This window comes from Chanodichthys erythropterus, chromosome 1, assembly GCF_024489055.1.
Source record: "Chanodichthys erythropterus isolate Z2021 chromosome 1, ASM2448905v1, whole genome shotgun sequence".
NCBI lineage: Eukaryota > Metazoa > Chordata > Actinopteri > Cypriniformes > Xenocyprididae > Chanodichthys > Chanodichthys erythropterus.
Genome location: NC_090221.1, coordinates 17,519,949 through 17,535,618, shown reverse-complemented (window position 1 = coordinate 17,535,618; position 15,670 = coordinate 17,519,949). Strand labels below are relative to the sequence as shown.

The window sequence follows — 15,670 nt, the reverse complement described above, 5'->3', positions numbered from 1 at the left end:
CCCCATCGTGGTAGAAAAACAAATGTATGTGTTTTGCTTTTGAATAAGCACCCACAATGGATCAATGTGATTAAACCAGCCTAAAATGGTTTGCTGGTCTTCATTGGTCAGTCATGACCCAGTCAGACTGGTTTTGGGAGAAACCACCTTAAACCAGCTTGACAAGGCAAACCGAAGTAGTTTTATTGGGCTGTATCAACAAAATAACAAACTAACAAATAATTAATACTAAAAACCTGTGTTGGAACAAATGAATGAATGAATGAATGTTCCTCAGAAATAAAACATAACTCAGCTTTGTAGTTCTATTTTTTGTTTTTTTTCATAGTAAGTAGGCGACTATGCTAACTTCTTTCTTAAAGGGATAGTTCACCCAAAAAATGAAATTCTATCATCATTTACTACCCTCAAGTTGAATTAATTGTTGTTGTATGAAAAATTGTTGTTGTTCTTTTTTCTGCTGAGCACAAAACAAGACATTTTGAAGAATATGGGTAACCAAATAGCTGGTTACCAACTGTACTGTTTGGTTATGACATTCTTCAAAATATCTTCTTTTGTGTGCAGCAGAAGAAATGAAATTCATACAGGTTTGAACCAACTTGAGGGTGGATTACAGAATGTTCATTTTTGGGTGAACTATTTCTTTAATAAGATTTTCGTGAAATCCATTTTCTTTTATCCACATTTCAAGACTGTTTTATCAGGTTTTAAGGTTATCAGGTAAAAAAATAATGTTCAGAATAAATTGTTGTTTAGATAATTTTTAACCTGAATAAAAGAACATATATAAAAAATGAATAATAATAATAATATAAAAAATATATACAAATATTTTCTGTGTTTTGAACGAATCTCGTTGCTGTTATCATGGTAACCAGAGATGGTTTGGGTGACTGACAAACATGGCGGCGCTGCAAAGGAAACGTGTTAGCTGCAAACAAAAACAATTTTGCTGCTGTTGTACTTAGTTAGATTATTATTTTTGTCCGCGAATCGAAGCATATTGTTTGGATAAATGTCTACGAATAGGCGGAATGGGGGTTGTTACATATTAACGCGACGTGAATCATCTTGTGAAGCGAACAAACTAACACAGCTAACATTAGCCAGTTCATCTGCAGCAGAATCAGCCACTAACTAACTAATCCGCAGGATAATCCAGTCACTCGTGACGACTAGGACCACTGTGTTATATGTCTATCGGAAAAGCTCGAAATATATATTTCGGTTTCAAAGTAGCATCTTTGGGAATGAACTACAGAGAACTACACTAGAACGTCTTCAGTTATCAACGCTAAACAGAAAACACAGTTAACCTGTCATAATACAGTAGTATCGGTGGAGTGATTCTTCTGACAAACGAGATGGAGTTAAACTTAAACCACGTTGATTATCTCCAGGTAAGATGTCAACATTTCTATATGCAAACAGTTGTATAGTAGTGGCCAAAAGTCATGTCCGGAGGGTATTATATAGTTTTGATGACACTACAAGTTCGATTAAACCATCAAAATATGAGTAAAATATTTGTATCTATTTTTTAAATATGAGGGAAGAACAAAACAATAAACTTGGCTAAGTTGTTTATCTAAGGCCAAACTACAGCTACAGGTTTCATTTTACTATGCAAAAAAAAAAAAAAAAAACATGTACATTTATGTAACCCTTAACATTTTAAAAGACATATTATTTTCTCCATCTCCATCATATAGGTTTAATTAATTTTATTCACCTCAGTCTGCCAAAGAAACAACAATAAACAACCACTGAAAGAAATGCAAGGACACAGGGGGAAATGATGTAAAAAATGTTCTGCTTTCTTTCACAAATCTATCAGAATATTTTACAAAACAAACATTATGTTTGAACATTAAACAGTATTGAGTGCAATAGGTCCCCATTGTTAGTTAGCAATTCCAAAAGGAATTCAGGGTTGCGTTATGGAAAATCGTTTTTCATTCAAGACATTTTCTTAATATTCCACATAATTGATTTCATTGTCTGCGAATCGAAGGATAAACAACAAAACAAAAAGCTCACAGGAAAAAGCATACATTGACTATAATATTGATAAGTTATTAAAAAATGTGTAATGTTTCATTGCATTATCGCAAATAAAACAATTGACTCCAAGCACAACTATGCAATTTGCTTACAAAATGGTGAAGATGACAATTGTTCTTGGCTGGACATCACTTTTGGCTTCTACTGTACATCTGCAGTGATGACTACACACTTGTGATGCATGTGAATGAGTAGATTATTGACATTTACGAAGTTAATATATGGGTGTAATTGTTAGTTTAATTATAAGAATGAAAATGTATAAATGGTTATGCCATCTTTGTTTTCTCAGGTTGGAGTAACATCTCAAAAAACCATGAAACTCCTCCCTACTGTGGGGCGAAAAGCAACTCAGAAGGTATATCTGCATCCCTGTTGAAAATTGTAAATCAAAATCATCAGCATTATCTGTTCTCAGTACTAGCATACCTCATATAACACAAATAATATTGATCATACCTCACTTTACGTACAATAAATTACATTGTCAGTAATCAGTAATTGCATTGAACAGAATATTCTTTTATTAGAAAATTCCATCTTAAAACTGGCTGAAAGATTAGAACAAGGTAGCTGGAGATTAGACTCCACTTGTGAGAGAGAGCATGCCATGTCCTATTTATTTGAGCATGTGCATGACATTTCTCCTCTACACAAATAAGGATTAAACATTTGTCTATGGCTTTACAAACAAAGCTGTTGGTGCTGTTATCTCGTCGTTCTAGTGTGTCATTTTCTCATTTCAGGTGGCTGTTGCAGATCATGATGGTGTTGTGACCTGTTTTGGAATGAAAAAAGGGGAGGCTGTGGTATGTATCAGAAGTGTTTCCTGTTTCAATGTACAGTAGCTATCGAAAGTTTGGGGTCAGAAAGATTTTTTTTAAAGAAATTATTACTTTATTTCAGCAAGGATGCAGTACAGTGACAGTAAAGAAAAGATTATTCAAAAGATTTCTATTTCAAATAAATGTTCTTTTGAACTTTCTATTTAAAAGAATCCTGAAAAATAATGTATCATGGTTTCCACAACAATATTAAGCAACACAACTGTTTTCAAAATTGATAATAAATGTTTCTTGAGCACCAAATCAACATATTAGAATGATTTCATAAAGGATCATGTGACACTGTCATTATTCATCCATGATCCTTCATGAAATCATTCTTATATATGTAATGATGCTGAAAATTCAGCTTTGCATCACAGGGATAAATTATATTTGAAAATATACTGAAACTTTAATTGAATAAAACCTTATTTAAATTGTTACCAATAAATATTGATGTAAACACAAAAAAATAGTTTTAATGGAAGAATAAATGTCTGTCTTTTTTGTCAGCCTGTGTTCAAATCACTCCCAGGACAGAAGATCTCCAGACTTGAGCTTGGAGGAGCGTTAGGTACCCCACAGGAAAAGATCTTTGTGAGCTCTGGCTCTGAAGTGAGGGGATATACAAAAAAGGGCAAACAGTTCCTTACATTTGAAGCCAACCTAACAGAGAGCATCAATGCCATGTGAGATCTTGCTTCTTGCTTCTTGTCTCGACCGTGTCTATTTCTGTGTTAATGATTGGCAGATTTGACATTGTCTTTTTGACCGTGTCTCTTCTTGTTTTGCCTTGTTTTCCCACAGGCATGTTTCAGGGGCAGATCTGTTTGTGTGTGCCAGTTACATTTATAACCATTACTGTGACTGCAAGGATCAGGACTACTACCTGTCAGGGGACAAGATCAATGACGTCTTGTGTTTACCTGTGGAGACAGTGGGCCGCATTGTGCCCATCTTGGCCTGCCAGGACAGAGTACTTAGAGTATTGCAGGTAGTCAGACACAACCTCCAGTCCTGTCCATATTTGCCACCCTTTATCTGTACTTTGTTAGCCAGTCATAATTTTGCAGTCGCTGGTGGCCATAATAGAATACTCAATACTCAGGTCCGTAGTCATTCTACACTTTGTGCTCCGACAGGGATCTGACCTTCAGTACGATGTAGAAGTTCCTGGACCTCCAACTGTTCTAGAACTTCTTAACAGAGATGGAGGTATGTGTTACAAATATCTTCATTCATTTTATTGTGAAAGCGTGTATTGGTTGAGTCCGAGAATTTGATAATGTATAAAATCTTGGTCCTCAGGAAAAGGTGGTGAAGAGGTTCTTTATGGAACAGCTGATGGGAAACTGGGTCTTGTGCGAATAACCAAATCTGGACCAATTACTAGTTGGGAACTGGATAATGAGAAGAAAAAAGGAGGTAGGAAATTAAAAAGTGTAGAAAACTGATTGCTTATTTAAATATTTACTTTAGCTGCAATATTATTTGAGACATTTTAGCTATTTGCTGTGCATTATCAAACCTGTATGCTGTTATTATTTTGGCTGAACTATAATGTCTGTTTTATTCAAAATAAAAGCCAAACTAATTGTACTCATGCTAGTCTGTGCTGCTCTTTTGGTCATTTCAAGGTGTGCTTTGCATCGATACCTTTGACATTACTGGTGATGGTGTAAAGGACATCCTGGTGGGAAGGGATGACGGGACTGTGGAGGTCTATGGTTTGGATGGTTCAAACGAACCAACACTGCGATTTGAGAATGTGAGTCCTTGTGAGACCTTGTCTCAAATTAAATTCTCCCACTCTACAGTTGTGACAGTTGTCTTTCTGTGTTTACAAGGTTTTGTCTGAGAGTGTCACATCAATCCAGGGGGGTTGTGTCGGAAAGGAAATGTATGATGAAGTTCTTACAACAACTTACACAGGTTAGCTTTGACTGTTAGATAAAAGCATCTTACCATGTCTTTTATGAGAACAATACTGTGTGGATGATGTCAGTGCTTAAAGTGTCCCTATTATGCTATTTTAAAGGTTCCTAAATTTATTTTGGATGTCGCCTACAATAGTTTTATATGCATCCAAGGTCAAAATTAATTTTCTTACATTGCAGTATGTCCTCTTTTCTCACAGTGTCTAAACGGTAAAGGATTTGATAAAGGATTCAGTCTCTCTAAATCTCTTCCTTTCCAAAAGGAAACAAAATGCACATTACCATGTCTGCATTTCAGCTCCGGAAGCTATCTCAGAACTTGTGTACACAGTTATACAAACAGATGGATGGCATCGGTTGTACTCTATCAATTTGAGCCCAAGTCTTCATGCTTTGGATATGCATGCAAAGTGAATTTGCTTTCGCAATGCAAAAAACAACTCTGTTTTCTGTGCTGTAAAAGCAAATCCACTTTGCATCTCGACATGTTGATAATACAAACCAATCTCTTCCAACTGCAGTATTTGAGTAGACATTGTTCACAGGGAGCCAATGAAGGCCATAGGCTGGCATTATGCAAATTGCAAATTTGTTACAAACCTACGCAGTTTGTGCTGGAAATAAGATTGGAATTAACTCGGTTCTTTCTTTTGGGAGACAATAACTCAATTTATCATGTTTATATATTAAATTTATTTATTTTACTTTGATCTTTGAAACTTTGCATTTTACATGCACAAACAGCTACACACTACATGAAAGGTAATATCTGAAAAAGCATAAGAGGGGCACTTTAAAATTTTATAGTTTATCATTTACTTGTGCTGTCTGAGACCTAATAAGTGGTCATGTGGCTGGTTTCCAGGGTGGGTGTCAGGTCTCACCACAGAGCCTCAGCAGATGGTAGCAGGCCCGGGGGATGAGATCAAGATGAGCCGGGAGACCCAGGGCAAGGTGGCCACGCTCCGGTACATCCAGCTGTTTCTCATCATGATGATTAGTTTACAACAATAAAAATCTGCTTATTAAACTGGTATAGATTTTAAAACGATTTTTGACTTGCCTAGTTTTCTTGTGCATGCTTTAGGGCTGAGTTGGAGCAGTTGCAGTTGAAAGTATTGCAGGGGAGAGAAAAATACCAGCAGAGCTCTCATTCAAGCACGGCTGTGTCCGCTGTGCCAGTCTTTAGCATCAATGACAAGTTCACATTGTGCCAGGATGATGCCAGCTACAGCCTCACACTAGAGGTGCAGACTGCCATTGACAACCTGCTGCTACAGGTTAGAGCAATACACTGATTCATCCTGCTTTTCTAAAGTTTGGCGTTGGTAAGAACATAAGAAGTCTCTAATGTTCACCAAGGCTGCATTTATTTGATCAAAAACAAAAAGCAGTAATATTGTGAAATATTATAATGCTAAAACACCTGCAATTTTAATACATTTTAAAATGTAATTTATTCCTGGGATAACAGAGTCGAAATTTTCAGCAGCCATTTCTCCAGTCTTCAGTGTCACATGATCCTTCAGAAATTGTTCTTATATGCTTATTTGGTGTTAAAGAAACCTTTATTTTTATCAGTTATTCAGGAATCTTAAAGAACAGCATTTTTTTTTTACATTTTTTAATTTTAAATTTTCACTTTTGATCAATTTAATGCATCCTTGCTGAATAAAAGTATTAATTTCTTTCAGGGGGAAAAAATCTAACTCTAATCTAACTAAAAATCTATATTTATAGCATGCTTGGATTACTGCATCAGCATTCAGAACCAGCATTATCAATTTTTAATTAAAGATGTATTTTAAAAGGTTAGTTTACCCAGAAATGAAAATTCTGTCATTAACAGAATGATCTCTACCTGTCGCGATAATATAAAACTCCTCTGATATTGGAGTAGCAATTACAGAAGAATAAAATAAATCATATTTTGTTACCTTTTGGAGTTTGAAAGGCCTCAGTTTGAGCAGATGTTTTATGCCATCATCACTGTCCTCGTCTGAGCTCATTTCCCAGTAAATTTAACAAATAATAGGCTATTTTTATGTTTAAGGTCACGAATATGAGCCCATTAGCGATCTCAAACGTATTCTCAAAACTATATTATTTTCAACATCTTCAAAATCAATATTTCGATCGCTAACAGCTTCACCAGATCCATCCTGTAACAGTTACAGTCATATTTGATTGCGTTCAGTACTTACTCTGCAGTAAATCGCTGAGTCATTTCATGTTTTCTTATTATTTCGTTCGTTATAGATCGTTCATCTTTAGAACATAATTTAAGATATTTTGATGAAATCTGAGGAGTTTTTTATCTCCCATAAAAAGCAAAGAAATTACAACGTTCAAGGTCCAGAGAAGTAGTAAAAACATTGTTATAATAGTCAACGTGACTACAACCTTAGTGTTATGAAGCATTGAGAATAATTTTTGCACGCATAAACAGAACAAGAAAGCTGCGCTTTCCGTGTTTATGTCCAAACGCCGGCTCAGTATTAGCCGACGCTGTTCAATAACATTACGATTGAACCACTGTGGTCACATGGTCTATTATAACAATGTCTTTACTACTTTTCTGGACCTTGAATGTGGTAATTTCGTTGCTTTTTATGGGAGATTAAAAACCTCTATTTCATAAAAAATATGTTAATTTGTGTTCTGAAGATGAACAAAGGTCTTGTGGGTTTGGAACAACATGAGGGTGAGTAATTAATGACAGAAATTAATTTTTGGGTGAACTAACACTTTAATCAGAGTTCTTCTGATCTTCACTAATTCAGCATCATTTTTACATATGTTGTAATTTCAGCATTGTAAGACTGATGTTTCCTTACATTCACTTATATGTGTTTTTGTACTCTGACAGAGTGATGTTCCAATTGACCTGCTGGATGTTGATAAGAATTCAGCAGTGGTCAGTTTCAGTGAATGTGATTCAGAGGTAATCCTATGCGCCACATCATTAAGCTTACTTAATGATCACATCACATGTGTTTGCTAAACTGTCTTTGTTTGTTCATCAAACCCCACAGTCAAACGGGAACTTCCTCCTCGCCACCTACAGGTGCCAAGCAAATACCACTAGGCTGGAATTGAAGGTGTCTATGTCATTGTGTCTTTCTGTTTGGATTGTTCCCAATATAATAACATATATTATATTTTGTTTAAATTGCAAGGTAGGAAGCGTTTGAGCATTTGTCCTGATTTTTCTCTAAGGTCAGGTCTATAGAGGGTCAGTATGGCACCCTTCAGGCTTATGTGACACCAAGGCTTCAGCCCAAAACCTGCCAAGTGCGACAGTACCAGATCAAACCTCTTTCCCTCCACCAGAGGACACACTCAATCGACCAAGATCGGTAAGCTTAGAGACACACTCCTGTTTCCTTGCATTTATCCTGCCAAATGAACTTTAACATGATTCTCTCTTTATCGCCAGGCCTGTGAACACCTTGAGACTGACAGGACAGTTCAGTTTTGCAGAGATCCATTCGTGGGTTGTGTTCTGTCTGCCTGAGGTCCCAGAGAAAACCCCGGCAGGAGACAGCATCACCTTCTACTTTCAAAACACTTTCTTGGGAACACAGCTAGAAGCCACCTATTGGTGAGGCCAACCAATTCAATATTCAAATACATCTTTATGAAATGTGTCGACCAATAAATATTATCTCTCTTTTTTTGCATATGTTTGCTTTAAAAAGGACTGATTATGCTTTGTCATTAGCTATGTTTCCATCCATAGCTGCAAATTTAACCTGTGCGCAAAACTGGAATATTGCATAACACTGTTTTCATCCCATTCATTCAAAAGAACAAAATTGACACTTTTCCAGGAAACTAGTGAAAAATATCTGTAATAAAAATAAAAGTCGCCACTATTTGGTATAGTATAGCACTCTTTTTTTTTCATACATCTTAAATGACTCGTGCACAGATGAAGCACAATAAACGCTGTCATGTTATCTTGCATTCGAAGGTGAATGCCTGGTGTTTGTGAACGCAATCATGTGAGACAGTTCTGGGAGGTAATTATACCCAACCGTTTTGATGACAGACTTTGGCTCAGCCATTTCAGAACAACCAAACCAACATTTGATATGCTGTGCAATGAAATTAGTCCACTGGTTAGTCCAGTTATCCTCTGAGGCAAAGTCATATATGCGTTTTTTGTTGCGCATCAAGGAATTTAAGTGGTAAAATCTTATCGGATAAAAAAATTTGAGCACACATGATTTTTATGTGCATTTTTATTAATGCAAATGTATGCACATGTTGGCAGTTCTATCCAGCATTATTTTTTTTTTATGCAATATCCCCAAATTCGCATTAAAATAGGTGGATGGAAACATAGCTATTGTCGATTTCAAATATATCTATTTTTGCCAAATACAGTTGGACATCTACTTGATGATTGCATTATTAAAGGAAGTGTTGTGATCAAACAGTATAATAGTTTTTGGTTCCTTATTTCAATGGATTCCAGTAAAGGTGAAGGAAACTTCAAATCAGACAACATTTCTACCATATCAATACTGAAGGATGTTTTGTCCAAAGAGGCCACTAAGCGAAAAATCAATCTGAATATATCCTACGGTGAGTTCACGAACTGATCTATTAACTGATGGATGTAGTCTGTTAAATGAGACCCTCCCTTTGGCAAAATCCGATCACATGGAGATGCATTTGTGTTTCATAATAATACCATCTGTCTTGGCTGACCACTTGTGATTGGTTTACCTGAGATGGATGTTAATACCAGGCCCATAGATTTTTTTTTGTAATCCCAATTCTTCATGCAACAAATATGAGTAATAATAAGTGCTTGCTGTGTTGGTTGTTATGTTGGTTTCAGAAGTGAATGAAGACTCTGTGAGCCATACTCTTCGAATGATTCATCCCAAGCTAGAGTATCAGCTGATTTTGGCCAAAAAAGTTCAGCTTATTGATGCTTTAAAGGTAAAACATTACAAAGACAAACAAAAAAAATCTGCCAAAAAACCAAGCCTACTAAGTGTGTGTGTGTGTGTGTTGTATGCAGGAGCTGCAGGTGCATGAGGGGAATGCAGATTTTCTGATTCCAGAGTATCGCAGTATATTGGATGAATCTGCCCAGCTCTTAGAAGAATATAAGAAACAGCCTGCTCACTTAGAAAGACTGTATGGTAAGTAAACTCAGATGAGCACGGAAGACTGTATTTTACAAAATATCGTTTTAAATGTGTATTTTAGATTATTCACATGTTTTTACACACAAGCCCTGTATATTCTGATGCAGTCTTTGCAAATGAAATAATGACACATCTATGGGTAACAAACTATTTTGTGTTTTTTACAGGTATGATCACTGATCTTTTCATTGACAAGTTCAAATTTAAAGGACAAAATGTCAAAACAAAGGTTTCACAGCTGCTTGCGATTTTGAACAACTATGAACTCGAGTCTTTGATGGAATTTTTCAGTGAAGCTTAATGGAATGTAAAATTCAGTCACTTTTAAGGAATGTGTTTTGTGAATTTAGTTTTTACAATAAACATTTGGTATACTACAGGGATCAAGCAGATTGTACCAGTACAGATTCAAATTAAAATGTTCAATGTAATAACCATAAAAACTGTGTGACTGCAGATATTTCATATATTTTTAGAATACTCATTCATTGTCTAGATTCATTTCTACAGAAATAAAAAAAAAAAAATGTATGAAAAATTAATGTATTTTTCTTGTTCAGTAGTGTCTGTCTTATGTGTTGTTTGATCTATTTTTTTTAAGGTTTGAGCTTTAAGTGAAACCTGATATAATGTATGATGTGGAGATTTTTGTTGTGTTCAATGGTAATGAAATAATTTGGAAAAAACTTTGGATTAAGTCTTGGATTTACCAAGCAAGAAGTCAGTTCACTTTGAACAGAAAGTTTCTAAATTAATTATAATTCTCAAATACTAGCTGATTTGATAATGCAAAATTGTTACCTTAAGTACCTTTAAATAAAGGCACTTTTAATAATTATGCTTTTTTGAAGCACCTTTCTGTTATATATAATATATAACATAATACACTTATGTTATAATTGAAGAATTACCCCTATATTATTGTCTTATATTATACTAATTCCTGAGTTTGTATATTATGTATAAACCAGAGCCAATGACTATTGTATAAACGTGCCATCCTGATCATCATTATGATTATTATCATTATTGTCCTCAAACAGTTTCAAAATTCCTTTGAGCCAATGACAGCGACTCTTAACGGCTCGCGTAATAAAAGCGGAATCGCAGTTTGAACTTTACGGGCTCCCGTATAATCAATGACGTTTGGGCTTGCTGCGTTCTGATTGGCCCGTTTCAATAGTCGCGGGCTACTTGAACTGAGACAGCCACAATATCAAACCAGGCAGCTGCAAAAACTAACAAGGCGCTGTTTGATTTCATAGAAGCATCTTTTGTGAGCTGTCCGAGGCGTGTAGCGGGGATTTGCACACCGGCATGGCGCGGTTTCTGTAGGATAGGATTGTTGCATGATTTATTTTTGAATCTCGGTTTTGTAAAACGCGCCTGGCAACTGTTATTATTGTGTTTTTGTCCGGATTTCAACAGCTCGCTTCTGCCACTTCCCCTGGTTAGTGTGCTCATCCATGTTTACTCGATGTTCACGCGCGTGTGTTGTTTGATTAAAAAGTCAGGATCTGTTTTTAAGTGTTTTCAACCCTCGATTCATCTTACAGGGCATCTTAAGTTGATCTAACGTACTGCTGGAAGGATGTCATCTGTCGGCCAAACACAAGGAAGCGCGGTTCATGATTCAGGGGCAGATATTCATAACCAGGAAAACATGCTTTCAAGACTACGCGGCGCATCAAAGAATCGGATTGAAAACCGGGAAAATGTCAATCCTAAACCAGGCAACAGGACTGTTCTGGGCGCCCTGGAGAACAATCCGCGCAGACATCCCGTTCTGCGCGGCGCTAAACAGGTTAGAGCATGCATGGCACATGACCATAAAATGTGCTCCCTTAAGTCTGCCTTAGTGTAACATGCATGAAGATATAGTTTATAATCAGTGGTATGCTTTAAAGAGAATTGCTAACTGCATAATAACTGCATAAAGATTAGATTAACCAGTAATACTGCTCGCAATGCTTTGTCCCATTGCATCGTGTGAGTGTGTGTGTATATGTGTATATATATATATATATATATATATATATATATATGTAGGCTATAATATATAAAGTCTCGTTCCTTTTTGTTTTTGTCAAACGGCCTTTATGGCGCCACAAGATGAAATGAAATGCAGTTAAATGCCCCAGCTCATTCCCTCCCAATGCGCAGACCGCCATTTTACAAACCCATTCTCTGCTTTCATAGTAAACCGGGTTCCTTAAAGGCACCGTTCACCAAAAGTGACCTTTTACGTACTCTGATATTCTAAAGTTGTATGATTACACATGTTCTCTGAACCACAAAAGGTGTTCTGCTGAATGTTTGTGACTTGTGCTGTCATTCTGCCTAACATCTCTTGTTTCCACAAGGATTGTAGTTTTGGCACATTTCAGCTTTTAGTGAACTATCTAAAGTAACGTTACTGCAACAGGTGCATGTTCATTCTGTAAAGTTTATGGACTGGGGGTCATATGTGTGCATTTTTTATATATATATATATATATATATATATATATATATATATATACACACACATTTGACCCCCAGTCCATAAACTTTACAGAATGAACATGCACCTGTTGTATATGTATATATAATTTAAAAAATATATAATACTATGAAAACAAAGTGAAAAGGTAAAAACAGTACTCATGTTTGTTTTTTTGGTAGTGTTTAATTGTAACTCAACTCCCAGTGAAATTAAAATTCATGAGCCAGTAACTTGTCTTCAGTGCAGTAAGTTTCTTCAGATAAATTGTGTGCCAAATGCATAAATGTAAGTGCCCTCTGAAGAGTTGAGAACGAGAGGTTTTTTTTTTTTTTTTTTTTTTTTTTTTTTTTTTTTGGGGGTGGGGGGTTCTCTGTGCAGCTGCCTTTAGTGATTTTAAATATCGTAATCAAAATAGAAATGCTGTACGCACACTTGACGACAATACTTTGCTGACATTTTCATGACCCTGAATAAGTTTAATATAAATAACCACCATTTCCAACAACCCAAATGGAAATGGGTCAAATTGACGCACTACATAATATGAAAGGCTACTGCAAACAGGGCATATAATTGCCTGTGTAGTTTATAACGATGTTTTTACCAGCAATCTAATCCAGTTTTCTTTTTTCAGGTCTCTGGGCCCCAAATAATTGCATGCAAATCTGAAGAACATGGCAGGAGCTTTGGCGAGAAGCCGTCCGCTAGGCCACCTGCTTTTCAGATTCATGTAGATGAGCCTGATGGTGCGTGCTCTAACAAACTGTCTACCCAAAGAGCAACCATGGATTGCTCCCCACTCACACTAAATCCCACCGTAACCCGCCTAAGGCAGCCCCTCGCCACTATCGATCTGCCAATGGAAGCCAGTTTTGGTAAGATATACAATTTCTCTTTCAGTGCCCATCTTGTCTCATTGCTCTATATAAAACCTGTAATAAAAAAATAATCTTTATTATTAAAGATTCCCCTATGGATATGTCAGTAATTGATGGTGAGGAGAGGCCCACAAATGTCAATGAAGTCTCTGATTATGCCACAGAAATACACACGCATTTGCGGGAAATGGAGGTAAGGAAATGAACAGACTGAATGTGATATTACTTTCTGAATTGAGCTCTTCTGGGCAATGCATTAGAGAATATGCATCATTAAAGTGTTTGCTTGTGCTTCCTGTCATGTAGGTCAAGTCAAAACCAAAAGCGGGTTACATGAAGAAACAGCCTGACATCACAAACAGCATGCGTGCCATCCTAGTGGACTGGTTGGTGGAGGTGGGAGAGGAGTACAAGCTGCAGAACGAGACCCTCTACCTGGCTGTAAACTACATTGATCGCTTTCTGTCTTCCATGTCTGTCCTGAGAGGGAAACTACAGCTGGTGGGCACAGCTGCTATGCTTTTGGCTTCGTAAGTATCTTTGCCTTAAAGCCTCAGACTCCACACACACCCCCTTCTCCTTGCTCACTACTTCCTGTTTGACTGTAGGAAGTTTGAGGAGATCTACCCCCCAGAGGTGGCAGAATTTGTTTACATCACTGATGACACCTACACAAAGAAACAAGTGTTGAGAATGGAGCATCTGGTGTTGACCGTTCTCTCGTTTGATCTTGCTGCTCCAACAATCAATCAGTTCCTCACCCAGTTTTTCTTGCACCAGCCTGTGAGCAGCAAAGTGGAAAGCTTGTCAATGGTGAGACCGCTTCCTGGAATTTCATCGTGTGGAGTTTCCCAATTATCACCTAAAATTGTTTTAACACCCTTCTTTTTTTTCCTCCAGTTTCTTGGTGAGCTGAGTTTGATAGATTGTGATCCCTTCCTGAAGTACCTCCCATCTCAAACGGCTGCTGCAGCTTTCATTTTGGCCAACCACACGCTTGCAGGTGGATCATGGGTAAGGCTGCACATTTCTGAATGTTCATAAAGTATGAATATTCTTAAACTAGACTGCTGGAGCCAGTTAAATAAACAGCCATTATGTTAAGACTAGCTTTTTAGAGCTAGTATGACCAGCTAGCAGGTAGCCAAGTGTAGTCCGTCTTTTGGTGTCAGACTAGACCAATCTGCATTATAATTTCTCCTGCCTTCCCTCAACTTTCTCTTTCAGTCGAGGGCACTTGTTGAGATGACTGGCTACACTTTGGAGGATCTTATGCCGTGCATTCAGGATCTACATCAGACCTACCTCGGTGCTGCTCAGCACTCACAGCAAGCTGTTAGGGAGAAATACAAGGGCTCAAAGTAAGTTTACTTCATCTAACACACAGCCACTGGGCATGTAGGTCAAGTCTGGGAAGATTGCTTTTTTTTATATATATATATTAAACTTGTCTCTTTCTTCAGGTACCATGAAGTCTCTCTCATTGAGCCTCCAGAGAAGCTGATGCTGAACTAACCATCCCATCAATATTGTTCATTGGTTCCATACCTCCTTGGGAATTGTGCACACTTTTGATGCTTTATTTCCGTATCTCCAATAACTGAAGCCATAGCCTCAATTTTGGAGGAATGGTGAGATTTTAGTGATATGTACATTTTTATTAGCAGTCCTTAAGGATTGTGCCCTTTTTTTATGCTTGATACGACCAGTTATTTGTACATTAGGTAATCAAGCATTTTTCTAATATGTCAATGTTTGTATTCTATTTTTATGAAAGACTCCAGCAGTGCACTTTATCCTTTTTACACTGTTAAAGTGACCTTCCCCTTTTACATCTTAATAAAAGTGCTGCTGGTCTTTATGCTTTGTCTTTTGTTAATTTATTGGAATATCTGTTCTCATGAGGTAAAATTGTTAATGTTAGCTCAGGTCCATTTAAATACGAAGAGATGCAACTAATTTTAATATTACTAGATATTGAAATTGGCCTAAAGCTTAAATATTGCATAGAATGAAATGCTATTAAAGCAAGTTAATGTTAACAGAACCTTACTGTAAAGTTCTGAAGAGATCTGAATTTTGAAAGTACTACACAAGAAATATAGTATAGAGGTTGTGCTGCATTGTCATGACTAAAGCTCAGTGTTAGTTACAACAGACAGTTTAAAATGTAAACATTAAAATGGTACTTCATCCTGGTAATGCATTATAAAAATGGGTGAATGATCTGCAACTACCTAATTTGACATGTTCTGACATTCATAGCTCACTTCTGATATCTTTTGAAAAGTCATGGTTATGCCTTTTT

General features: G+C 36.7%; 2 protein-coding genes across 2 annotated transcripts; both read left to right on the top strand.

Moving 5' to 3' along the window:
* The first annotated feature begins 903 nt into the window (after positions 1 to 903).
* Positions 904 to 10,501, top strand: bbs7 (Bardet-Biedl syndrome 7). The gene is made up of 19 exons (XM_067381514.1): positions 904 to 1,403; positions 2,360 to 2,425; positions 2,814 to 2,876; positions 3,408 to 3,583; positions 3,702 to 3,888; positions 4,037 to 4,109; positions 4,203 to 4,319; positions 4,532 to 4,662; positions 4,742 to 4,826; positions 5,697 to 5,799; positions 5,919 to 6,111; positions 7,701 to 7,775; positions 7,867 to 7,932; positions 8,051 to 8,190; positions 8,271 to 8,435; positions 9,315 to 9,424; positions 9,684 to 9,787; positions 9,870 to 9,993; positions 10,167 to 10,501. Exons 1-19 carry the CDS (start codon positions 1,368 to 1,370, stop codon positions 10,298 to 10,300), a joined length of 2,148 nt encoding a protein of 715 aa, XP_067237615.1. The 5' UTR covers positions 904 to 1,367; the 3' UTR covers positions 10,301 to 10,501.
* A 697-nt stretch (positions 10,502 to 11,198) lies between these two features.
* On the top strand, positions 11,199 to 15,210 carry ccna2 (cyclin A2). Its single transcript, XM_067381502.1, has 9 exons — positions 11,199 to 11,449; positions 11,556 to 11,803; positions 13,119 to 13,359; positions 13,449 to 13,555; positions 13,669 to 13,892; positions 13,971 to 14,175; positions 14,263 to 14,376; positions 14,590 to 14,723; positions 14,826 to 15,210. The coding sequence occupies exons 2-9, from the start codon at positions 11,591 to 11,593 to the stop codon at positions 14,875 to 14,877; spliced, it is 1,290 nt and encodes a 429-aa protein (XP_067237603.1). The 5' UTR covers positions 11,199 to 11,449; positions 11,556 to 11,590; the 3' UTR covers positions 14,878 to 15,210.
* The last annotated feature ends 460 nt before the right edge of the window (positions 15,211 to 15,670 follow it).

What these genes read in the sequence shown, in the direction of transcription:
- bbs7 (XM_067381514.1), top strand. Translation starts at nt 1,368, where the DNA reads ATGGAGTTAAACTTAAACCACGTTGATTATCTCCAG. An exon ending in CAACACTGCGATTTGAGAAT is followed by an intron (nt 4,663 to 4,741) that starts GTGAGTCCTTGT and finishes TGTGTTTACAAG; the next exon opens with GTTTTGTCTGAGAGTGTCAC. An exon ending in CAATCTGAATATATCCTACG is followed by an intron (nt 9,425 to 9,683) that starts GTGAGTTCACGA and finishes TGTTGGTTTCAG; the next exon opens with AAGTGAATGAAGACTCTGTG.
- ccna2 (XM_067381502.1), top strand. Translation starts at nt 11,591, where the DNA reads ATGTCATCTGTCGGCCAAACACAAGGAAGCGCGGTTCATGATTCAGGG. An exon ending in GCTGCTATGCTTTTGGCTTC is followed by an intron (nt 13,893 to 13,970) that starts GTAAGTATCTTT and finishes GTTTGACTGTAG; the next exon opens with GAAGTTTGAGGAGATCTACC. An exon ending in GAGAAATACAAGGGCTCAAA is followed by an intron (nt 14,724 to 14,825) that starts GTAAGTTTACTT and finishes CTCTTTCTTCAG; the next exon opens with GTACCATGAAGTCTCTCTCA.